The 26,149-nt window shown below is 44.0% G+C and overlaps 2 protein-coding genes across 5 annotated transcripts in view; one reads left to right on the top strand and one right to left on the bottom strand.

Annotated features, from left to right (window-relative positions):
* WDFY4 (WDFY family member 4) overlaps positions 1-26,149 on the top strand; it is a 297,793-nt gene that overhangs the window by 229,123 nt on the left and 42,521 nt on the right. The window lies entirely within an intron of this gene.
* LRRC18 (leucine rich repeat containing 18) lies at positions 206-973 on the bottom strand. The gene has a single exon (XM_012477474.2). The coding sequence runs from the start codon at positions 971-973 to the stop codon at positions 206-208; it is 768 nt and encodes a 255-aa protein (XP_012332897.2).

Below are 26,149 nucleotides of genomic sequence, written 5' to 3'. Positions count from 1 at the left end.
GGAGAGAGAAATGTGTGGAATGGCAAGGAACTGAAAGCCCTTCAATCAACACAATCATACGCCAAAGAAGTAGGGAAAGGAGCTTTATGGGCTTGGCTGGAAGAGCTGTTGCAGTTGCAGGGGAGCCTTGGTTTCCTATGGATGCAGCCCACTGCCCACTTCCCTCCATCTCTCTTCCCCTCCTGCCTTAGGGTCAGGGTCCCAGTCACCTCCAGTCTCCCTGGGACTCCTTGGCCATGGAATTGGGTAAGATCAGGTTGGAAAAGATGGCCTTTCTCGGCGTTGTTGTGGCCATGGTCTTGATTGTATTCAGCTTGTCCCGGGCATTTTGGCATTTTCTCAGGCATGCCGTGCACAGATCCTTCTCCTCCACCAGATACAAGTTCTCCAGCCTCCTGATGGAGTCTATGAACGTTTCCAACTCGTCTGGCTTTGGAAAGGGGTTCCGCTTTGTGTTGAGCTTTTTCAGCTTGGGGAGCTTGGAGATGCTCGTGGGGATGGTGTTCAGCAGGTTGTCATGGAGCCCTACCTCGTGGAGCTCCTTCAGGACCCCCAGTGTGGTGGGCACGCTGTCCAGGTGGTTCAAGCCTAGGTTCACAGTGCGGATGTTCTTGAGTTGGTTGAGCTTCTCAGGCAGCCCGTTGCTGGTCAGCCGGTTGTTGCTGACATTGAGGTAGAGCAGGCTGGTCAACTTGCCAATGGACTCAGGCAGCCTGTCAATGTAGTTGCTGTGCAGGTCCAGCCACCGGAGGTTCTGGAACTTGGAAATGGAGTCAGGGATCTTCCTGATCAGATTCCGGCTAAGGTCCAGCTCATCCACATCATTGAGGCGCAGGATGCACTTGGGGAAGGTGGTAATTCCCATCTTGCTCAAGTCAAGGCGCTTTCTCCCATCAAGAGTGATTTTGATGCAATTCTTGGCCACCTCGAGGGTAACCTTCTTGCCCTTGGGGCCTTTCCCACCCTTAGCCATGTTCTTTTAGTAAGTGGGTGATAGAAGTTTGTTGTTCTGATTGGATAGTGATCAGTGTGAGGAAAAATCATGAGAAACTGCTGAAAGATAAGAAAACAGCTGGTTAGAAGGTGCCAGAGGGGGGCCGGGCGCGGTGGCTCACGCCTGTAATCCCAGCACTTTGGGAGGCCGAGGCGGGTGGATCACGAGGTCAAGAGATCGAGACCATCCTAGTCAACATGGTGAAACCCCGTCTCTACTAAAAATACAAAAATTAGCTGGGCATGGTGGCGCGTGCCTGTAATCCCAGCTACTCAGGAGGCTGAGGCAGGAGAATTGCCTGAACCCAGGAGGCGGAGGTTGCGGTGAGCCGAGATCGCGCCATTGCACTCTAGCCTGGGTAACAAGAGCAAAACTCCGTCTCAAAAAAAAAAAAAAAAAGAAGAAGAAGATGCCAGAGGGCACTGGGCTCCCCCACATCATGATGCTTTGCTCTCTAATGGTTTAAAAAGCAAGAAACGGGATGGCGGAGAGAAGTCAGGGCGAAGTAGACCCAGTCTAGCCTAGATCGTCAGCAAACTATGTGCCTTCTTCAGACTTTAATTTCTTGGTTGTTTAAATAGGAGGTGCAGAATAGGCCTGAAGGACACTAAATATCCCCCTAGCTGTGCCATGCCCTCCACAGTCCTGGACTGTCACATATGCCCCCACCCAGGGCCATGTGTGTGTATGTGTTCTTGGATATCTGCCCCTTTCTAGATCCCCCACATAAAGCTAGGCTTTCCTTAAGTTATCACACAAGTTTCTGGGGAGGGGCTGCTGAGTTTTCAAAGCCAACAAAAGCCTGGATCTTCCAGAATAGGGTGGGTACTAAGACCGACTTCTCACATCCCTCTTTCCTTCATGGGCTCAGAGGAACTAGTCAGGCATGGGCTACAGTGCAACAGGAGCCATGCAGAAAAGCCTGTTGCTCAGCCCAGGGGTAGCAGGGTGTACCAGCTCTGCTACTCACAGTCTTCTTAAATTCCCAGTGCTTGAGTTTCCTCATGAGCACACAGGGGGATGGTGGGTACTGGCAAAGGTCATGGAGAATGCTGTCTTTTCCATCTCCTACCCCTTCCCTCCTCCTCTCACATCCTTCACACTGGACTTCAACTCCTCTGCACAGACACTTGATAAATCGCCATGACTGCCTCAGTGCAGGGAAGCAGAATGTCGATGTGATGTGATGGGGATTCTGGCTTCTGCATGCTTGGCTTAGAAGCCCAGCTCTGCTGCTCACAATCTTCTTAAATTCCCAGTGCTTGAGTTTCCTCATTTGTGAAAACAGATGCTCTTATAGAGCACTGAGGGGGTGTAAATTATCTAATACTATAAAGCACTTATAACAGTGCCTAGTGCATAGTAATAGCTTGATTAATGTTAGTTATTAAAAATTGCTATACATATTGTTTCTAATCCTCAACAACAAGATCCACAGCATTACCCCTATCGTAAAGAGACCAAGGCTCAGGAGTGAGGAAGGTCTGCAGCCAGGAAGAGGATGCAAATCTGTTCTGTTAAGTTCTGGGACCCCATTTTCTTTTCAACAACTCAGTGCCTCCTGCTTGCATTTTTTTTTTTTTTCGGACCAAGATTCCCAAACCAGGCAGAAGTATGCCCTTGGAAGACACAAAGTTGCATTGCCTCTGTTCCCTGCAGGGATGGGCAGGAAGAGGTGCTCTACAGTTTCTGTACTTTGTCGCCTACACTTTTATTGTGACCCAAGTTCATATAGCATGTGAATATTGAGCAATCAGGCTGTGCAAGCATATTGTCAGATGTTTTCCTCACCCAGGAATGCTCAGTGTCAAGGAGAAATGTGTACAAGCCTGTCTCACACTTGTGATAAGTGTAAATCCCACTATCACCACTCGTAGCTGAAGGGTCACAGAGTCCCACCCTGTGCAAGGCCTGCTGGATCACAGCCCTCTGGGATAGATGGTGGTCTCCACAGTAAACCAACGACAGAATTTTTAGCTCTCGGCAGCAATGATGTCTCTTACAGAGGCCTTGTCAGCTGACGGTATTCTTTAAAAATGGTGGACCCCCCACTTTCTGGCATAATTGGCTGGTTTCCAGAGCCAGCACCATATTCCTCAATACCAAACTGTCTATATCACTCAGCTGTGAGAAACCAGATGGGATAAAGCAGCTTAAAAAGCAAAGTGGAGTCCAAGTCCAGTTAAGATTGGGTATGCTCACTTGGTCCCACCAAACTCCTGAAAGCAAGTAAGGCCTTGGGCAGAATGCACGGGGAGGCACTCCGGGGACTCTGAGATAAATGGTATCAGGCAGCTTGGAGAAGAAATCCATAACTCAAAGTAAGGACCAATCTGGCCACAAGTTTCCTGGACTCCCTTTTCTCCCCTTAACCATTTCCCTTGGCCTGGACTCAAGGGCAGCCCAGAACACAAAACTGTGGACCAGATGAGGACAGAAAGATTTCTGATTTCCAACAAGAGCCTCTTTTTCTGGTCCAAGGAACAGGAAAGAGAGTTTTAAGGATCAGAGACAGCGGGGAAAATCTGTTTTGTGATCTGTTTTTTTGTTGTTGTTTACTTCTCTCCTGTCTAATCCCAGGCCACTCTGTGTCCCTGGAGTCATCCAGATAGGCACCTAGAAACTGGAAGAAGAGAACCATTTTCTTTGATCAAACTGTGGTCTTCAGAGCGGGGGGCTTGCTTTGGTTTCTCTACCCTACTGCCACTTGGCCCTAGAGGCAGAAACAGTTGCAGGAAGTGTGCATCAGATTTAGAAAACAAAATCCAGCCAGAAGACCAACAAGTCGGGAGAGAAGAGATGCTCCTGGGAGCCACAGAGTGTCAGAGAGATTGCAATGGGAAAGGAATTCAGGAAAAGTGATTCCGAAAGTTGTGTAGCAACCCTGGACTCACCCTGAGCTGCCTCTGTTTAAAGGCAGATGTGATTTCTTCATTGTGTGAACATCAAAGAGTGTACTTACACAAACCTAAATCGTATAGCCTACTACAGACCTAGGTGCTTTTTAAAAGTAAAAAGTCCTGCTTTAAAAATACGTGTGTGTGTGTGTGTGCAGTCATGTGCCACATAATGATGTTTTGGTCAATAACAGATTGAATATACAACAGTTGTCCCATAAGGTTATGATACTGTAATTTTACTTTACCTCTTCCATGTTGAGATACACAAATACTTACTCTTGTGTTACAATTGCCTATAGTGTTTAGTATAGTAACATGCTATACAGGTTTGTAGTCTAGGAGAAATGGGCTAAACCATCTAGTCTACCCAGGTCTGTAATAGGCTATACCATCTAGGTTTGTGTAAGTGCACTCTTTGATGTTCACACAATGATGAAATCGCCTAAGGATGCATTTCTCAGAAGGTGTTCAACCCAGACTGTGACAGTATCCTTTATAAATTAAGGCAAAATAAAGACATTCTCTGGTGGGTGAAAAATAAAAGCTTTTGCCACTAACTGAGCTGCTGTGAAAGAAATGCCCAAGGAAGTTCTCCAGATGAAAGGGAAACTGTACGAAAAAGGAACTTAGAACTTTGGGGATAAAGGAAATGCAATGGAAATGCTAACTATCTGAGTAAATGAGTATTTTTCTCTTCCAAATACCTTTAAAATATGTATGTGATTGAAAGAAAAATAACACTGTGTGACTCAGTTGTCAAGATATGTAGATGTCATACATGACAACTACTGCATAATGGGGAAGGCAGCCAGACCTATATGGTGGTAAGAGTTTTACACTGCTTTTGAAGTGGTGAAAGATTCATTCTAAGAAGGCTGTAAAGTTAAGAATGTATACTTTAATCCTCAGAGCAATCACTAAGGCAATATATAAAAAGATACGTTAAATAGTAAAAAACTAAATGTATAAATGGAAATAAAACAGATTTTAAAAATTCAAATAAATACAAAAGAAGGAAAGCAAAATAATACAAAAGCAGGAAAAGGGAACAGAGGGAGCAATCAGAAAACAACTATTAAAATGATAGACTGAAATTCAAACATAGTAATACTTACATTAAATGAAAGTGACCTACATACACCATAATCTTTTAATAAAGACACAATTATCAGAATGGATTACAAAAGAAAAAGACTCAATTTTATGTTATCTATAAAGAAAATCTACTTTAAATAAATAAAAGTGAGTTGAACTAAAAGAATGTAAAAAGACATACCCTGCAAACACTAATAGAAGGATGTAGTGACTTTATTAATATTAGGCAAAGTGTATTTCAGAACAAGAAAATTTAGCTGAAGAAGATCATTACTTACTAATAAAATGAGCATTTAACCAATAAGACAAAAAAAAATCCTAAATATGCATGTACCAAACAGCAGAGCTTCAATTTAAATGAAGCAAAAATATAAAATTTAAAGGAAAAATGGATAAATTTACCATTAGAATTGGAGACATCATTACTTGTCTCTCAGCAGTCAATAGAACAGGTAGAGAGAAAATCAGCAAGGAAAAGGGTTTCTCAACCTTGGCTCTATTGACATTTTAGACTAGATAATTCTTTGCTGTCAGCAGGGGTGGGGTGGTGACGGGGCTTGTGGGAAGACCTGTCCTGTGCATTATAGAATGTTTAGCAGAGTAAGGCCAGAAGATTCTACCCACTGGTTGCCAATAGCTGCCCACTAGTTATAACAATCAACAATGTCTCTTGACATTGCCAAATGTCCACTGGGGAGCAAAATTGCCTGGAGATGAGAGTTACTAGTATAGAATAACTCACTATTACCATCAACCAATTGAATCTGACATTTATAAAGCACTCTACCCAGAAACTGCAGAATACAAACTCTTTTTCAAGTACATATGGAATATTCATTAACACAGACTATATTTTAGGTCATGAAACAAACCTTAACAAGTTTACAGGAGTTGAAATTGTACAAAAAAGTATAAACTGGTTCTTTGAAAAGATTAATGAAACAAATAGCCAGATTCACAATTTAAATAAAAGAAAAAGAAGCCAAATTACAAATATTAGGAGTTAAAGGGAGGATTTACTAAAACCCAATAAGAGAACAATACAAACAACTCTAAAAAAAGAGGAACTTAGATAAGATCAACTACAAACTACTAAATATTTGTGAAAGAATGAAAACCCAAATAGACATCTATTTATTGAAGAAATTGAATTCATGATTGAAAACCTTTCATAAAAGAACACCTGAAGCCCCATGTTATTAATAGAATAGAATGTTGATAGAATTGCTAAATTCCATCAAACATTTAAAGAAGACTGTCTTGGTCCACTCAGGCTACAGTAACAAAGTACCACAGACTAGGTAGGTGGCTTATAAACAACATAAATTTATTTCTCTCTGTTCCAGAGGCTGGGAAGTCCAAATCAAGTCATTGGCAGATTTGGCATGTGTTAAGAGCATGCTACCTGGTTCACAGGTGTTTTCTTGCTATGACATCACATGGTAGAAAGAGAGTAAAACAGTTGTCTGGGGCCCCTTTTGGTAAGGGCACAAATTTCATTTATGAAGTCTCCACCCTCGTGATCTAATTTCCTCTCAAATGCCTCACTTTCTAAGACCATCACATTGGAGGTTAGAGTTTCAACACAGAGATTTTCAGGGGACACAAACATTCAGACAATTGCAAAGAGATACTAGCAATTTGACATGATCTTTTTCAAAAAAAAAATAGACTAGAGAGCAATTCTCAACTTATTTTCTGATGTCAGCATTACCCTGATGCTAAAATCACACAAAGACAATATAAGAAAGAGATCTTCAGACCAATAACGTTCATGAACTTAGTTATAAAAATCTTCAACATAATGTTAGCAAATTGAATCCAGTAACATATAAAAAGAATATAATTGACAACTCAAGCTTACTTAATACTTGGAAATCAGTTAATGTACTATATTAACAGACTAAAAAGAAAAATCTTATAAATTTATGCAGAAAAAACATCTGACAAATTTAACATCTATTAGTTATTAAAAACTCTCAGCAAACTGGTAATAGAAAGGCTCTTCCTTATCTAGCAAAGGACCATCCACAAAAAAAAATTAGCGCTAATATCACAGTTGGTGAAGGACTGAAGGTTCTCCTTTGAAGTTTGGGAATAAGGCAAGAGAACACACTCTATGTCTGTTCAATAATACCTTGGAAATTCTAACCAGTGTAACAATGCAAAAAAATAAAAGGCATACAGATAGAAAAGAATGAAATAAAACCGTTCCTCTGCACAGATGACATGATTGTCCACATAGAGAATCCCACAGAATTTAAAAAGCACTCTTGGAACTAATAAGTGAGTTTAGCAAGGTCATAGGTTATAAGGTTAGCACACAAAACCCCCATTGCATTTCCATATATGAGCTATTAACAATTGGAAACTGAATTTTGAAAAATAATAATGCTCCAAAAAATAAAATACTTCTGTATTTCACATAAGTAACAAAAACATGCAACATTTTTATAATAAAAATTATAAAATACTGATGTAAGAAAGCAAAGAAGATCTAAATAAATGGAGAAACATACCCTGTTCATGAATTGGATGAATTAATGTCAACTCTTCCCAAATTGGTCTAATCAAAATTATAGCAGGATTACTTACACATATGAATTAATAGATTTTAAAATTTATATCAAAGGAAAAAAAGTAGAAATGAAAAATAATTTTGAAAAAGAATAATAGAGTTGGAGGATTATGCTTCCCAATTTTAAAATTTACCATATAGTTACAGCATGTGGTATTGGTGATGGGACAGGTACATAAGTCAATGGAACAGAAAGTAAAGTCCAGAAGTAGATCTACCAAACATGGCTAAATGGTCAATTGATTTTTGACAAAAAGTCAAACAAAGTTCAATAGAGAAACAATGACCTTTTCAACAAATGGTGTTGAAATTGGTTATTTATATGCAAAAAATTGAACCTTGGCCTAATTAACTCACATTAACTCAAAATGGATCATAGATTTGAATGTAAAATGTAAAACCATAAAACTTTGAAAAGAAAATAAAGGAGAAAATCATGACTTTGAGTTAGTCAAAAGCACAGTTTACAAAAGATAGCATTAATGAGTTGAACAAAATTAAGAACTCTGTGAAGGCCGGGCACGGTGGCTCACAGCTGTAATTCCAGCACTTTGGGAGGCCGAGGCAGGTGGATCACGAGATCAAGAGATCCAGACCATCCTGGCCAACATGGTGAAACCTTGTCTCTACTAAAAATACAAAAAAATTATCTGGGCGTGGTGGTGCACGCCTGTAGTCCCAGCCACTTCGGAGGCTGAGGCAGGAGAATTGCTTGAACCTGGGAGGCGAAGGTTGCAGTGAGCCGAGGTCACGCCACTGCACTCCAGCCTGGCTCCTGGTGACGGAGTGAGACTCTGCCTCAAAAAAAAAAAAATAACTCTGTGAAAAAAAAAAAGTTGAGTATGAAGTGGCAAGCTACCGACTAGAAGAAAACAGTGCAAATCACTTATACCATGGATAGCTGGTATCCAAAATCTATAAAGAGCCTTTCAACTCAGCAGTAAGAAAGCAAACAATACAATTTTTTTTAATGTCCAGAATATTTAAAGATAAATTTCACCATAGAAATGTACAAACACAAAAATCAATAGTACAAAGTTTTGGTATGGAGGTACTGCAACTAGAGTTCTCATTCCTTGCTGATGGGAAAGCAAAATGATACAGTCCCTTGGAAAACACTTTGGAAATTTCTTATAAAATTAACCATATAGCTATTACATGATCTGGCATTTCCCCAGCTGAGTATTTACCCTAGAAAAGTAAAACTTCTGTGTTCACACTAAAACCTGTTCACATGTGTTTATAGTTGTTCTATTCATAACGTGTCTCAAACAGAAAAATAACAAACGTCCTTCAGTGGGTTGATTCCTAATACTGTACAGTAGTCCCCCTTATCCGCTGTTTCCATTTCCACGTGTTTAGTTCCACAGGTTGGAAATGTTAAATGGAAAACTCCAGAAATAAGAAATTTATACATTTTGAATTGCTTTCTGTTCTGACTAGTATGAGGAAATCTCAGGCCACCCTGCTGCATTCCACCCAGACCTTGAATCATCCTTTTGTCCAGTGGATCCAGTCTGTAAACACGAGTTGCCCGTTAGTCACTTAGTAGCTGTCCTGGTAGTGACTAGTGATGCTGGCAATTCAGGTATGCCAAAGGGAGAGAAGGCTTAACGTGCTTCCTTTAAGTGAAAAGGTAAAAGTTCTGACTTAGGAAAGAAAATAAATCATATGTTGAGGTGGCTAACATCTACAGCGAGAATGAATCTTCTATCTGTGAAGTTGTGAGTAGCATATTGCTGAAATTGTTCTATTTTATGATGAATTATTGTTGTACCTCTCTTACCATGCCTAACTCATAAATTAAACTTTATCATAAGCATGTTTTCCTGTAGGAAAAACATAGTATACTATAGTGGTTTCAGGCATTCAGTGGGGGTCTTAGAACATATCATCTGTGGATAAGTGAGGACTGTAGTAATGGAATACTACTAAGCATAAAGTCTGTTGATACATGCAACAATTTGGATGAACCCTAAAGCATTTTGCCTAATTAAAAAAAAAAAAATCTCAAAAGTCTACATGAATGGAATGATTTCGTTTATGTGACCTTCTAAAAAAGCCATAACTTTAGGTGCAGGACAGATCTGTGGTTGTAGGGATTAGGGGTGGGGAAAAGGCTTGACTAGAAGGGACAGGCACGTTAGTTTTCTGGGGTGATGTCACTGCCTGCACCCTGACAGTGGTGGTGGTTACATGAATCTATACGTCTGTTAAAACTTAGAGAACTGTGCACAAAGAGGCAATTTTGCTGTAGACACATTAAAAAACCATTTTTTAAAAAACTTTACAAAATAGTTGGGACTCCATATTCTACTTCTGTTCCTCTCACTATGCCTGCTGGCTCGTCCTATGTTGGAAGTTTGTGACTTTGGTACGTTACGCCCCCACACAACCCAGTTCTACCCCTGGAAAGACATCCAAATAGGTAGCATCTGGGCACTGCTGTGGTCCAATGTGTATGTCTCCCTTGTGTGTTGCCAGGGGGATGTTGTGTACCACAGGGAAGAGCTGTTCACAAGCTGGCATGTCAGAAAAACGGTCTACTGTGCTTAAGTTGGTATCTTCATTAAAAAGAAATGAACTGAGATCAGGGAAGCCTATGCACGCATCTGAGATGTTTATCAATGGCTTCTCCCATGGTAGGTGTTCTAGATTTAGCAAATAAAATTGCAGGATCCCCAGTAAAATTTGAGCTTCAGATAAACAACAAATAGTTTTTAGTGTATATATGTCCCAAATACCGCATAGTCCTGTATTGTATTTGGCAACCCTATCCCATGGACCTAAACAATTAGTAAATTTCCATTTGTCTGTGGTCGTTATTAGTCATTTGGGACTGATTTAAGCTATGTCCATGTGCTTACTGAAGTATTCATTCATTTGTTCACTCACTGTATGTGCATATTGAGTGCCTACCATATATCAAACCTCTGGGCAATATAGATAAACAGTAAACAGACCTGGCCCTCAAGTTGAAATAGTTCAAATCTAGACCCTCACTGATTCTGGTCACGAGATTCCCCTGAACACCCAAAACCTGGGCTGCCTTTTGGTTTTCTTCTACTCTCTAAGATAAAATTCCGCTCAGGAAGGCTAAACACACTGAGCATGGGTTAGAGAGAATCTTGGACAGGAAGGGGTCCTTCCAGCAGACGGGAGATCCAGCCAGTTGGGCCCAGCTGCTCCTGCTGCCCACAGCCCACCCACACTGTGAGAAGAAGCCCTCCCAGCTCTGATGAATGGTGATGAGGAAGCAGTGCAGAGCTGGATACAGAGAACTCCTCCATTAAGGAGCCTCTCTCCAAAGGGTCCTTTGGCTCTCAGCCTGCTCATTAATCACCTCAAGGTAAAGTGAGGTCTAACTGGGATAATGTACTTCACCTCCCCAGCGAGCCTGGATCCTGAGGCAGCCCCAGGGCCAGATGGGGCACTGTGAGCTTCCACCCTCTCTGTGCTTCTCCCTGGGGCCCTGGTAGGGACCCTTGCTCTCGGTTATAGAAGGCAGAAGAGTATGTTGCATGGCTCAGGGTCCATCCTGATCCCCTAAGCTGCCCAGTACTACTAGAAGCAGACCCAGTGCCAGAAGTCCCATCTCAGAGACTCAAAAGACCAAGGACATGCCTTGTGTTATCCAACTCTGTGTAGCCACTTCCAGCCCAGGGTAAGAACTGGCAAAAAAAAAAAAAAAAAAAAAGGGAGAAATAGATGCTCTTTGGATCATCTTTTTGAAACTGGCTAGATGTCCTATTATCAATTCATAGAATTCTTGAAATGTCAGAGTAGGATCAACTCACACAAGGAAAGCTAATAGTTATAGGGAGAAAGATGTAAGTAGATAAGCAGATAGAAAGGTGAATAGACAGATGAATGAATGCATTTATGTGTTGCTAGATGGATAATAGATTTCATTTCACATGAACAGCTTAGAAGCTCAAATTTAAGAGGTTTCTAAATATACTGGGTGTTCTTTGTTCTTGTACAATTGGCTTTTATACTTTGGAAAAAGTGGACTAGTTGGTTTTACTTTAATTTCTAATTAATTTTTTCTCTCCAGTCATTGTGAATCAAACAGCATGGTAGGACACCCCATGGATATCTAAATTAAAAAAGTAGTGGCAGCCAATATATTAATGCCATTCGAATATTTGCAAGCATTTTCAGTTGTAAGATCCTTGTTATTATGATACTAGAATTTGTCTGTTGCTTCGCACACATGTATCTTTGACTACATTTTTAGGCAAGACTGATTTTGTTTCTATATCTCTAACATCTCTAAATAGCTTGCTAACACAATCTCACAATATTAATTTCAATCTTTCAACTGATCCATTGAGATACAGGACAGACACATGGAACTGAAACCCCCAAAGTCACTGCCGTTTCGCAGCCAGTATTTGGGACTAGCTTTATAGGAGGTTTCATGTCACGTGGATGAGAAATACCCTTTGCTTGTGGTTCATTTCTTAAGAGGAAATGATGCAAACTTCCCAAATGTAAGTGCATTTGTTCTCTTTCCCAACCCTCATATTTACTGTGCATGTAACAGCCCAGCTCACCTAACTGTGACCTCCTGAGTGGCTTCAGGTCACTCCCTGTGTCCTCTGCCCCTTCTAGAATGGGCAAGCTCCTTCTAAAGAGAGGCAGGGCTGTATCTTCACAGATGGAGTCTGTGGGAGGTGGAGACCTGTGCTGTCATGGTGGGTCCTGTGTATATAATGGGTGTGTTGGGAACCTCTGAGCAGGCCTCCGAAATCAGCACTAACTTTTGACTCAGACATAGATTGGAGAGTTACCACTTGTCCAGTGATCATTCTGGACCAGAAACTGTGTGCTGTGCTACTCGCTCTGCAGTGTTACCTAGATTTAGGAATATAGATTTCTTGGGGGTATAAACATAAAGTGCTTTAGCTTTTTTTTCCACTAACTGCCCCAATTTGAGCCCTGCTTCCCTGTGGGCAGAAGGACAGGTTGCCAGAAAAGGAGAGATTAGAGGTGCAGAGAGGATGGTGCAACTCACAGCAGTAGCTCCACCACACTCTGGGCAGAGCTGATGGAAAGATGATGGCAGGAGAGAGATGCAGAAGCAGGAGTTGGAATCTTACAGGGACTCCATGGTTTAGGGGGGTTCTGACATCAATTTTGGAAATACTGCCAATGTCAAGAGCCCCTCTCCATCATTCATTCATGGTACCAAAGAAATTGCCTCAAATATGGTGCTGGGCCCTTCATGTATATCTAATCTCCAGAGCAACCATGCAAAATATCAACCTTATTTTTGCAATAAGAGAATTGAGACTCAGAGAAGTTAAGTGACTTTCCCAAGATCACACAGACAGCAAAGAGTACAGCCAAAGTCAAACCTTGATGTGTCTGATACCCAAGCTGGTGTATAATCTTTCCATCCACCGTGCCACCTGTCTCTCTCCTCCCTCTGTTGCCTGTGCTCCAGCAGTGACAAATGCCTTATCCTGGGGGTACCTTGCTCACCCCCACACCCTCCAAGGAGCGGAAGCCATTCTGGAAACCTATGACTCTCAGGCTGAAAGCCACGCCCACTTAGGCACAAGAAACTAAGGAAGGCCACTGGCCCTCCATGGCTTAATGCCTCAAGAAGGCTGTTCCTGATTTGCTGGAATCTCTGACACTGGAACCAAGGAATGTCAAGAGTCCCCAGAAATCTGGGTGATGAGACATTTGCTCAAGTCCATTCTAATTTGGCATGGGTTGACCTGAGAACCGCAATGTCACCCCCCCAGGCAGTCTGCTAAATGAAGAATGGTGTGCATTCTGGCTGAAGCAGCCAGCCAACTCAACAGAGTGAGGAGACAGAGAGCCAGCCTTAGCCAAAGTCCCTGCAGAGGTTCAGTAATGCAGATATCCCACTGACCTTTTGGAAGAACTAACCACGAGCAAATAAGGTCCCTGAAGAAATCACTTCAGTGTGACCCATTGCCTGCTCACTCTACTGCCCAGGGGCCAATATGTAGGATGCTCATTTTCATAGATGTATCATATATCGTGGGTATATATCTAAATATGTACATATATGAATGTTAATGATATTTTAATAGCATTAATGGAGGCATTAAACTGAGCTTGGCAGTTGACAATGAAAGAGAGAAAGAGAAAGTTTATGGGGCACACATAATGCCACAAGCCAGTTCACTTCATGGGCATGTGTCCCCAAGTGTGTGGCAATGGAGGCAGGAACTGGTTGCTCCTCGGCTCCTCCAGTCCCTGCAGGATTAACGCAGTGTGAATGTCTTGCCACATGGAGTGTGAGTCAGGAGTGCAAAGATAGGCTTTTCATGTAGCATCACCCAGGAACATTGGCCAACTGCATTCTCCAGTACTCGCCAGAGAGGCAGTGATTTCTTTTGCCCTGGAGGGCTGCGGACTGCTGTAGCACCCCTGTCTCAGGGACTGCTGTATGCAGACCGCCAGAAGTTTGATTTTTACCATGTGAGCTCACTTGAAAGTCTAACCTCTCGTAAGCTACTTCTGCTGTTGCCAAACAGCGGCCATCTCCATGTGCTCGTCAAATGATGCCTCCCCTGCACTCCTTCCCCCACCCACACACATCCTCAGACCCACACTGAGAGGTCCATCATGCCCATGTCTTCATAAAGTGACTTCTTCTTTGTCATTTCAGTCATCCACACCACTCTCCTTTGTGGTAGGAATATTCCTCCCATTCTGGGCGGTGCGGGGGAAGGGAGTGTGTGTGAGGAGTTTGTCCCGGCTCACTCAGCTGCTTTATTCCAGCACTGCTGTAGGAAATGTTCTTCCCAGAACATCAAAACTTCCACCCCCATGCCTGTAAAGCAGCAAACAGAGTGTCTGTATAAAAATTCTCAGGTTCACTTCATTTGGCAGTTATCTGGTTAATTTGATCAACCCAGTTCTAAGTGTCTTCCTGGGATATTACACATTTATAGCTTTGTCTGCTCCTAGTATTATTTACTTCTCTATCCTTAGCACCGGCTTGGCTCTGCACATGTGCTGCCTGGAAAGCCGTTAGCTGTCAAACTCCCCCCTTTCCCCTAGCGGATAATAGGAATTCAACTTTTATTTGGAGCAAAAGTTCCCAGGAGGTCACATGGCCCAATAACAAAAGATTATGATTTCTTATTGGTTTAATAGCATCTATTTTGTAATTCTGGATCTACTCTGTTTTAATTGGATTTGTTAAAGGAACAAAAGGGAATAGGTGCCTTACAATTAAAATAAAATATTAAGATGATTAGTTTAACAGACTAGAAATGCCTTGTTTCTCCACCCTGGGTCCAAAACACACAAACCAACCTCAACAGAAGCAAAAGTCAAAGAACCAAGGCAGACCTGGCCCCTTTAAAGCCCATGAGGTGAGCAGTGATTCCATTCTACCCAATGTGTTTAAGCGCTGCTATTGCCAGCTCCTCTCCTCCCACAGATAAGGAAACTGGACCTCAGATAAGTGGCTTGGCAGGGGGAATGTGCCAGGGCTTTGGCCATGGTGGGTGTGCCCAGCCCCCCATTTACCTTTCCCATGACCCTAGATGGTCTCCTGAACACCACGAGCTTCAGCTTGCCCTCATGGAAAGAGGATGTAAAAGTGGCTGTTTCCCCAAGGTCAGGGGAGGGGAAAGTATGGCCATTGGAGGCTTTGGCTGCGGTGTGTGTGTGTGTGTGTGTGTGTGTGTGTGTGTGTGTGTGCTGGTGGAAGTTGGCCCAGGAGGCAGCAGCATGGATGGGACCGCACAGCTGACCAACTGTGGAGCTGGGACTCCAGGTGCCAGCTGGGTAGAAACCCCATTTAGACCCTGCAGCCCAGCACCCTTATGGACAGTAACCCCCACTCCCCGAGTTCAGGCTTTCAGTTAATTTATTCTGGGGGACAAGAGGACATATTGTTCCTTTGAGCTGCACAGGCCCCCTCATACCATGCTGGGGCATCTCCTCCATGGAGTTCTTTCTGCACAGCACACCCTCTAGTTCTAGTGAGAGCCCACTGGCGACACGACCCAAAGTCCACTGTGGCACCCTATCTGCTGCAGGACAGCTCGCAGCTCTGTGGCAGCTTTGCTGACCGCCTACCACCTGGGTAGGTGTGAAATGACTGAGAAAGGGAATGCTGAGGGTTAACTCTAAGGATGCAACGGAACTTCCCACGGCCTTTTGAAGTCATCCACTCATCAACAATATTCCTTGAAAACCTGTGATGAATGAGGCACTGTTCCAGGCAGCAAACAAAATGAAGGTCCTGCTCAGATTCTAGAAGAATCAAGCAAAAATAAAGTGTAGTGACAGGTGTGATGGATGTTAGAAAGAAAAAGAGAGTAGAAGAAAAATGGAAGATGTGCTTTTTTGGAAAGGAGTGGTCAGGAGGACCCTCTTTGAGAAGAAGATATCTGAGCAGAGATCAGAGGAAGTGAGGATTCAGGGAGAGAATTTCAGATGGAGGAAACATCCAGGAGAAAGACCTCATTGCAGAGAGAAGGGGATGGACAACAAGAGGAAGGAATGAAGAAGGACAGAGGAAGAAAGAAGGAAGGAGGAAAGGGAGGGTGGGAGAAGGCACAATAAAAGATAAGTAAATAAACACGAGAAACCCAGACCTGAGGCTGGTACCAGGCATGGAGTTGCACTGGGCTGGTCTCATAGCATCTGGGCTCCAGCAGGAAGCTACCATGTCCTGGACCCCATACTCCAGCCCAGTGAGTGGGGGCATCAGGGGCAGTGGAAATAGCCCAGGCATGGGAGAGAGTTGACTGGTTGGGTTAGAAGCTGCCTCTGCCACGTGCCCCCTGAGGGCCATGGTCAAGCCCCTTCTCCTCTTCTCTGTCTACACTCATTATGCTGGTCTACACTCTGCCTTCATGAGCCCACCTAATCTCGTTGCTTTAAATACGATCTATACACTAACAACTCCCCAGTGTTTGGTTCTTGCCTGAACCTTGCTCCCCAATTCCAGACTCACGTCACCTACTGCCTACTTAGCATTTTCTCCTTGGATGATGATAAGCATCTCACACCTTGCCTGTCCCAAGCCCAGCTCCCAGCCAGCTGCTCCACCACAGCCTCTTCCGGCTGGGCTGACAGCCTTGGCCTCCTGTGGACACTCAGGGCCCAAACTGTGGCATCAGACTTGACACCTCCTCTTCCATCCACCCCCAATTAATAATGCAGATGGACCTTCCCCCACACACTGATGCCCCTTATTTCTCTGCACTTCTCCTCCATAGCACCTGGGATCTAAATGTAGTTTATGATGCATTACTTGTTATGCTCGCATTTACTATCTGTCCCTCATTCTCCTCCCCAACCTACTGCAAGACACATGGTCTGTCTTGTCCACTTGTCCATCCCAGTTCCTAGCACAGCGTAGGCCCTTAGTCAATACTAGTTGAATAGATACATTATAGGTGCTCAAGAAGGTCAATTTTGACTACCATGCTCTCAGAAAGGGTCTCAGCTCTCAGCTTTGTCCCAGATTTCATAGCTGATAGTCAGTTGCTGCGTAATCAACTTGCCTCAGTGTTTTTACGTGTACTGTTAAAGGATTTCCAGAACATGAATATGTTTTAAGGGAGAGGTCCCTTGGGAAAACTCAGGTTGCCACTTGCACACAAAATATTTGTTGGTCACTGAGTGTGTACCCTCTTGGAGACAGAGATGCTTTCCAAATAGAAGCAGATGACGGCACCATGGATTGTTTGACCCTGAGAACAAGTGCACTAGGGGGCTGGGGACAGGTCAGTAGCATCGAATTTGAAGCCACTTTAATTGGGTTAGGCCAAGGGGAGAAGGATGAGAGCCAAGGCAGAGGGATGGGATGAAGCAGAGAGACAGCTGTACTCTGGGAAGAGGTGGGACCAGGCTATGGAGAACACATGGAGACCACTTCTAAGAATCTTCCTTTAGTAAATAAAAGCAAGACTTTTGATATAAACTTGGTTATGGAAGTGCCATTTAAAATAGTAAAAATTAAAAAAAAAATAGAAACAACCCAATATCTAACAATAGACTATTGATAAAATAATCACAGTGTAATGTAATCATAGAACGAAATAAATAATAAACAGAAACTAAAACAAAACAAAACATTATTTTCCAAAAATATCAAAAGGCAATATGCTAAAGATGTCATGTTAGTGAAAATACATCTGTCTGCATGAGCCCCCTGTTCTCTGGCGCACACACACCTCCACACACAGAAAAGAGGAGAGAAGCCAAGAACATCAGCAACACAGCTCTCTGGAGGTGACAGTGCTGTGCTCTTTTTACTTTCCTTCTTGTTTGTCTTCATAGTTTTTAAATTCTCTGCAATAGATATAAAATCTATTTCTAACCAGGAAACAAAGTTACAAACACACATTCACACACATGCATGTACACTCACACTCCAAACACATGTACACGTGCACACACACACACACACACACACACACACACACACACGATACCGCTTCCTTTCCTATTACCTGAATGCGGGAGGGGACAGGGTGGTGATGATGATGGTTTATTGGATCCAGATCTGCCTGGGGCAGTTGCAGATGGAGGTTGTCCCCATCCCTGCAGACACAGGGACAACAGGTGGAGAATCTGGTTGTCTGAGGCAGCCAGTGTGTCCTGGGTCATCTGTGAGCTCTTCATGGTGTCACAGAGCAGCGTGCAAGAGGTGGCCACTGAGAAGGGGGAGGAGCAGGCAGCCCGGCGCAGGTGTTCCTGTTTCCCTCCAGAGATGCTCTCGCAGATCCAGCCCACCCTCAGCTAGCCATGGAGGGCTGTGCTATAAACAACACATGGCCTGCTAGGAGCGGGTGGCCGTATCGTGGTGCAATGTGGGGAGGATACGTCAAGCAGCAGCTGAACTTTCTCCCTGCAACCTCCATCCAGACATGAAGGACTGTGAGAAGACTGTGGCCTACTTTTTGAAGGAATGCTTCCGGTTAGTGGAGGAAAAGGGGAGTTTGGGCTCATTGCTTGCATGGAAGGCCCTTGTCTTTTAGGAAATGCTGCAACGTCTAATCCTAAATTTCTTCTGTAGAAACTTTTCCTAAATTCAGATTTCCTTTTCCTCCTTGAATCTACATCAGGTTTATTAGAAATCATGACTGAAGCACTCAACACTGTCCCCAACAAGACAGACACCTTTCCTTAGGACTTCGTAAACAGACATAACTATTGCCAGGAGAGTTGAGAATGATGTGTTCAGGACAGGGCATCTCCCTGGCAGCTTCCAGATAGGATGGTCACCTGTATGTGAGTCATGCCAGCTGTCCCTGGCCTGCTGTGCCTGAAAAGGCAGGCAGGTGGGCTGCAGGGAGCATGGGAGCTGTGAGGCAAATGGAAGTGAGCCCTACTCCCCTTCACTGCCAACCCAGGTTTAGTCTAGTAAGACACCTGAGCCCAGTTCATTGCTCTGCAAAATGGATTGGTCAATTGCTGGTTGTTTGAAGAGTGAATAAGGTGATAAAAATGTTAGGTGACCAGTGTGCAGTGGGCACTCAACAAACAGTCATCTGGCTTCTACCACCAGTGGCGGGTGCTGGTGGGGAAAGCTGGTGGAGTCACCAGACACCACAGTCTCCATCACTTCCCTCAAACCAGCTGCTCTGGGCCACTCCCCACCGGTCAGGAATTTGAGGTGGAAGAGTTGGAGAACAATCTTTGCTGATTCCCAAACACAAAGTCTTTGCAACATTTCAAGCACTGACAAATTATTAATAATAACATTACTAGTGATTACAGAAAAAGAAATATAATAATAGCTACATATAGATATAATTATGCCTTTACTCACTTTTAATCTCTAGAGCTTGCTACAGTCCAGTTTCCTCATTCACTCATCCATCCAACAATTCCTTCTGGAGTGTACTATGGGTCGGGTCAGTGGATATGCAGTGAGCAAGGCTATACCTTTGTGTTTCTCGTGAAACTACCATTTCAAGAGAGAGCAAATCAAGAAAGAGAGAGAGAGAGAGAACCCAAGGAGCATTGCAGTTGGTGTCAATGCTCTGCAAATGATAGCTGATGATGAGACAGAGAATGCCAAAGTCAGAAAGAGCATATTGGTGGGGACGTTGCTAGTTCAGACTGAGGTGGGTGGGGAGCTCTTTCTGAGAAGGTGACATCTGAGCTATAACTAGAATGCTAAGAAGAGGCCACATGGAAGGATTTGGGAAAGAACTGACAGGAAGAGGGTGCAAGCCGGAGGGCGAGGAGGGGAGGGCTAAGAGCCGGGCAGGGGCAGCACGAGGTGGGCCATGTGCTCACTGGTAGGGGACAACATAAGGCCCTCTAGAAGGACAACGCTGGCCTCAGGGAGGCAGCAGAGGGAGGGAAGGAGAGTGATGGAGACAGGCCAGCTGCAGGCAGGAGAGGAGGGGAGTCTGTGCAGAAGGCCGTGGCGGAGGAGGGACCGTGCAGATCCAGGCTCCGTGGTGGAAGCAGAGCAGATAGAACATTCTTCTACGTTGTATATGTGGACCAGGCAAAGAGAAAACTCAAGAGCTGTCTGTAACTGCTAGAGGGCCCTAACACTTCCTGTATCTTTTCCTTCCTTTTGCCCAGGACCAAATCTAAGTGCCTCATGTGCGTCATCTCATTTAATCCAGCCACTCCACTTCACAGACGAAACGCCCAGGGTCTTGTTAAAGGCACACGCCTCGTCTGGAGCCAGCATCTGCTTGGTGCCCTTTCCTGTGGACTTAGCTGCTTTTCCATGCACGCTTGGCTTTATAGTGTCCAATGGTAACTGTGGCTCTCTTGGCTGCCCAGGAAGCTCCTGACTCATCATGTTCTGCAGATGCTGGAGGGAGCTGAGCTAGATCCCATGGGAAACTTTCTTCCTTGTTCAGGTCAAGCCCCACCCTTATGGTTCATCCCTCCCCGAAAAGGAAGCACTCTTGTGTTATCAGACCCAGCTCTAGGAGCTGAGGTGAGTTCCATTATATGAGACTGGTAGGGAGTTCAGAAACTGAAAAGTTGGCAGTGAATTGCATTGGTGATGGGCTGAGAGTTGGTGATGGGGTTGGCAGCAGAGTAGACACGTGCATGACTCAGTTGCACACCTTGTGTTCTAGGGTTTCAGAGACGTGGAAACATCACCTAGCTTTCACTCTCTCCTCACTCTGCTGATAGGAAGGGAGAAAGTGCCTGAAGTCACCCTTGACGCTAGGCAACAGTGAGAGACCATTGGAGGCCCAAGCGGAAGCTGGAGGCACCAAGCACCAGGCACTAACAAACCGGTCTCCAGACAACCATGGGGCTCAGGAGCCCTGCATGGTGGACAGCAGCTGTCTCAGTGCCTCCCATCTCCCCTGGAGGCTGAGGCTCAAACCCAGAAGGCATGTGATCAGCCCAGCTTACGGGCCTGTCACAGCCCTGTCCTCCTAGACCTGACTTTGCACAAGTTTCTTAACCCTTCCGAGTCCCCATTTCATTGACTGGGAGTGTTATTCCATACTTGGTTCAGGTAGCATCCATGATGTTGATAAATGTATTGAGAATTTATTATGTGCCAGACCCTTTGCAAAGCAACAACACTACCTAGTTTTTAGCACATTAAAATGAGGTTCCTGTTTCTATATGGATTCTGTGGACCACCCACTACAGGCCAGGCATTTTACAGACGTTATAAATAAATCACAACCACCTGACATGTCCATTTTCCTCTCCACTGGAGAAATACAGCAATTGAGGCTCAGAGAGGCTGAGAAACTTACGAGGAGTCACAAAGACTCGAAGTGAAGCCTGCATTTTTCCACTGTATCTCTCATAAAAATTGGAACTTGAGGAGTGTGTTCCCATGTGTCCCATGAAGAATCCCCTTTTCAAGGCCCAGCTCAGCCTAGGGCTTAACCACTCATTAGTGGGTTCTAATGTTCAGGATAACTTGTAGAAAAGGTTTACCACCAGACTTCTTAAAACATGGATTGCTCTCCAAGCCCCATTACAGTAAGCAGTAATCAGGTTTGCTCTGCTGGACTCTACCCTCCTGAAGGAACAGGCCCTCACAGTTTAGTTTCCTTAGAAGTGTGACTGGTCGGGTGAAAGCAAGCAGTTCAAACACATCTCCACCTGCCTGTAGAGCAGCAAAAACACTATGGAGACCCAGACTTTGGAGAGAGGATCCTGTGTGATCCCCAAAGCCCCACTGACTCGCACGCCTGCCTCCCCAGGCACTGCCGCTGCCCTGAGTCCTGAGGACACCCACTGTGCCCCAGCTACCTGCCCTTCTGGCTGGGGCTCAGGCAAGCTTCCTCCCCTCCTAAATAATGCATTAGCTGGTGTCTGGGCTTTGTAAATAAACCATACTCGGAGAACAGGCATTTCCAAAGCTGCTTACTCTAAGGAGGGGAGGAAGAGAAAAAGTAGAGATCCAAGCAGTTGTTTGGCAGAGTTAAAGTAAACTGATAAACGCGGGCCACCACCGGAGCAAAACTTACCCTGCTAGTCCCAGCTTCTCCGCCTCAACTGTGAAACTCTGTCACCAGGCAACAAGAGACTTGGGACCTGGAGGTCATTAGCATAATCTTGACGCCAGCCTGCAAAGTGAGAGGACACAAGGCTGAAAGAGTCTGTAAGAAAAAAAAAAAAATACTATGATTCAGATGCTATATCTGAATGTCTAGGCAGTGTCTCTACTTGATGTCTAATAAATATCTCAACATTAAAAAAAAAAAAAAAAAAGAAACTCTGTTTCCTGACAGCCTGGCTTGCCTGCCCCCAGGCAGAGGGAACCCCAGGCCTCACCTACTGTGATTCCTGCATCTGGGCTTTTCCTCGGGTTCACCCAGCAGTCAGTGGGAGAGGATGAGAGGATTGGGGCAGAGTCCCCGTCCATGGCAACGGCAGGGGGATGTGACTACACAGGGAAGAAGCCACACACTTCTCTTGAAAGGGACACATATTTCACTTTAGTAGCATTCACAAAATATCAATCCGCTTTCTTCTAATTGGCACAAGTATTTTTTTCTGCTCTTTGTCTTTGAGAGGGCTTTCATCTGTTTATTTGAATTTAATTATTTCTTACCATTTTCTTTCTCTTTGTACCTTTTCTCCACTATTAAATCAGAGTAGCTACAATACTGATAAAATCATACGTCCCTGTAATCACATTCTCTCACTTGATCGTATGTCATTAAATGCTGATGTGTAGTTTCTGAAATCTGCGTCTTGAATGAACACACAGCAGTGAGTCTCGTGCTTTGCTTTTCCTTCTGTTTCCAGCCTGGCATTATCATGAATAAGGCTACAATTAATCTCTTTGTGCATCTGTGGTCTTTTATGTTTCCGTTTTTTTCTTACATTAAATTTCCAGAAATTGAGAAAAGAGCAAAACAAAATAAGTCTGAAAATTATTATGCAGATGATGAAGCATTGAAGGAAATTTAGAAGATGCATATACAGAAATAAGAAATTTAAATGCTCTAAATTTTTCCACCTAGTCATACATTAGAAAATACATTAATTACAAATAAGTGAAATAAATAATTTCAAATCCAAAATTAAAGTGGTAAAAATTTTGAAAAGTACAAAAATGCAAAATGAAATGAATTCAATTTAGAAATAAAAACAAAACAAATTTTATTAAATAAGAGAGTTAATTATAACATTTTTGAATAGATAAACATTACCATATTATAAGTCCAAAAAATAAAATACATAATTTAATTTAGACAGCAAATGGATTTAAATAAATTTGTGACTGGATGACTAAAAAATTAAAAATTACCACAAATTCTACTACCCAGTATACTTCCAATTAAAATATTATAAATGCACAATTTAAACTTGAAATTAAATAATATAAAAATCATAAAGCACATAAACAAGAATAAAATCAATATCTAAAAGAGAAAAATATACAAGATAAATACATTTTAAAATATAGGTATATAAAACCTTATGAAAATTAAAAGCACTCATAATTTTGGCAACTGGCAATAACTTTGTATTGTATAAGCTTTCAGATTATTATTTTTTTTTGAGACGTAGTTTCACTCTTGTCACCCAGGCTGGTATGCACTGCAACCTCCACCTCCCAGGTTCAAGCAGTTCTCCTGCCTCAGCGTCCTGAGTAGCTGGGATTACAGGTGCCCACCACCATGCCTGGCTAATTTTTGTATTTTTAGTAGAGACAGGGTTTTGCCATGTTGGGCAGGCTGGCCTCAAACTCCTGACCTCAGGTGATCTGCCTGTCTCAGCCTCCCAAAGTGGTAGGATTACAGGTATGAGCCACCGCACTTGGCCAACTTTCAGATTTTTAACCTATTTATAGCGTCATATTATGGCATGGTTACACAATAACAATCTGGTCAATTTATTAATGCTCATTTTTTAATGTCATGCCAACAAATATAGGCCACTGATGAGTTTGTCAGGTAACTGGCTTTTCATACATTAGGATGAAGATTTTTGTTTGTTTGCATTTGTTTTCTTCAGCGTCAGGGACCTGGAGCAAGGTCTGATCCCGGCAGGTACTCTGAACAGTCAGTGTGTCAGTGTTCACAGTGGCTGCTCTGTGCCAGACCTAGCGTAGACACCAACAGTGCATTTCATACCTCCCTGGCCTGTACACCACCTCCTTGCCCCATGCCTCCATATCTTCACCTGTAGATGGAAATTGTGGTGACTTCATTGGGCCTTTGTGGAAATTAAACAATAGGCAAAAAGTCTTTGTACTTTGTAATGGGTTAAACAATTAACTTATTATTGTTAAGTCTAGAACTGTATGCAGAATTTCCACGTTAAGGAAATGAAGATAGATAGGAAGTTTTAACAGAGAGGGTCAGTGAGCTGTTAGTCCAGGGGGGTATCTCTGGTTTGGAAGGGTACATGTGTCTCTGCATGGATTTCTAATGCCCTATTGCATGGGTCTGAAAAGTAGAGTCCAAGATGACTCAGATTTGCTTCTTAGGAGAAATAAATGGGGAGAGAGGGAGTGTGTTTGGCTTCTCACTGAAGAGCTCTGCCCCTCCCGCATTCTGCTCCCAGCATCTCCCCAGCTCACGCATTCCCTACCCAGGGAGTCTCCCCTGGCAATAGCTAAGCAAAACTATTGTCCTGTCCTGAGAAATAGCCCACATCCATCAGCAGGCCTGTGTTTCCAGCTTACCCAGATGAGCGAATTTTCTTCTTATTGTGACTTGTGTATGCCTAGAGCTTCTTAATTCAAGAACCAAATCCCTCAGTCACTCACTAACCCATTTTACCATGTCCTCAAAACTGTTTTTGCAAATAGGCAATACAACATGGGAGAATTTGGAGTGGGAGCAGGATTTTGAGATGTGTCTGCATTAGTTCAGGGGCCCAGGTTAACTTGCAGGCCCTCTGTAGATGTCTGCCATGTTAGGGCTACACCAGCCTCCTAGTGCCAGGTGAGGAAGAGGATGGGCAGAGACCCCAGACTCCTGCCAGGGCTGAGAGGGTGCAGCCTTTAGCCAGATGAGTCCTTCGCTGAGAACCTTTGGTCTGGGGGCTAAGCCACCATATCTGGAGGCCCAGCCGCAGGACGCTCTTCCAGGCCCCCAGGGAGGATGAGCTCTTGAATCATGCATCTGGCTCCCTCCTCTACTCCACTTGCTCTGGGGGCCTGGTTTTAGGGTAGGGTGGAGGTGCTGGTTGGGTGGAGGTGGCCCAAGGGAGAAGAATCAAAGCAGGACTATAAGGCAACTCAAGGGCACTGATGCTGTGCAGCGTGGAGCAGGGAAGGCCCTGAGGCCACATGGCAGTAGTGTTCAAGATTCTGAAGCTTGTCTAGAGGGTAAAGGACGGAAATTTGGTTAAAAATGAAGCAGCATGGCTGGGCACGGTGGCTCATGCCTATAACCCTAGCACTTTGGGAGGCCGAGGTGGGAGGATTACCTGAGGTTGGGAGTTTGAGACCAGTCTGACTAACGTGGAGAAACCCTGTCTAGATTAATACAAAATTAGCTGGGTGTGGTGGGGCATGCCTGTAATTCCAGCTACTCGGGAGACTGAGGCAGGAGAATCGCTTGAACCTGGGAGGTGAAGATTGCGGTGAGCCAAGATGGTGCCATTGCACTCCAGCCTAGGCAACAAGAGTGAAACTCTGTCTCAAAAATAAAAATAAAAGAGGAAGCAGCAGCATGGGTGTAAATTACCCCTCAAAATATGAAAGAACTTGAACTAGCCACGAGGTCACGATGCGGAGATAATCTTTCCGTCTTTGAAGTCATCCGGCAGAGATGGATGCCTGTCCTGGGTGGGAAGAGAGTGAAAGAGTGATGTGATGCCCCCTGCGTGACCACCCATGCGAGGCCACAATGAGGCGAGGCCGGGTAACTGCCAGAATCCTCGCTGGCTTCTTTTGAGTTCTTCTGTTCTTCTCTGCTCCACCCCAAGTTGTCCCCAGGCCCCAATCTTGTCCTGTAGCTCAGTGCAGGCCCCCAGCAAACCCTGAGGATCTCCTCAGAATTGTGTCCACTGGGCTGACCGAGCAGGTGCCCAGGTTCCCAGGTTGCACAATTCTAAGGTCACCCAGAAGAGGACTGGCAGCATTAAGCGGGTCTTGACCAGAAGCAGGACCCACTCTGCCACCGCACTCTTCTTCCTCCCAGAGTGGAAAAG

The sequence above is a fragment of the Aotus nancymaae genome, unplaced genomic scaffold (assembly GCF_030222135.1).
Source record: "Aotus nancymaae isolate 86718 unplaced genomic scaffold, 86718_ANA_hifiasm-v0.15.2.pri h1tg000099l, whole genome shotgun sequence".
NCBI classification, from domain to species: domain Eukaryota; kingdom Metazoa; phylum Chordata; class Mammalia; order Primates; family Aotidae; genus Aotus; species Aotus nancymaae.
This window is presented reverse-complemented; position numbering and strand designations above follow the sequence as displayed.

What these genes read in the sequence shown, in the direction of transcription:
- LRRC18 (XM_012477474.2), bottom strand. Translation starts at nt 973, where the DNA reads ATGGCTAAGGGTGGGAAAGGCCCCAAGGGCAAGAAGGTTACCCTCGAG.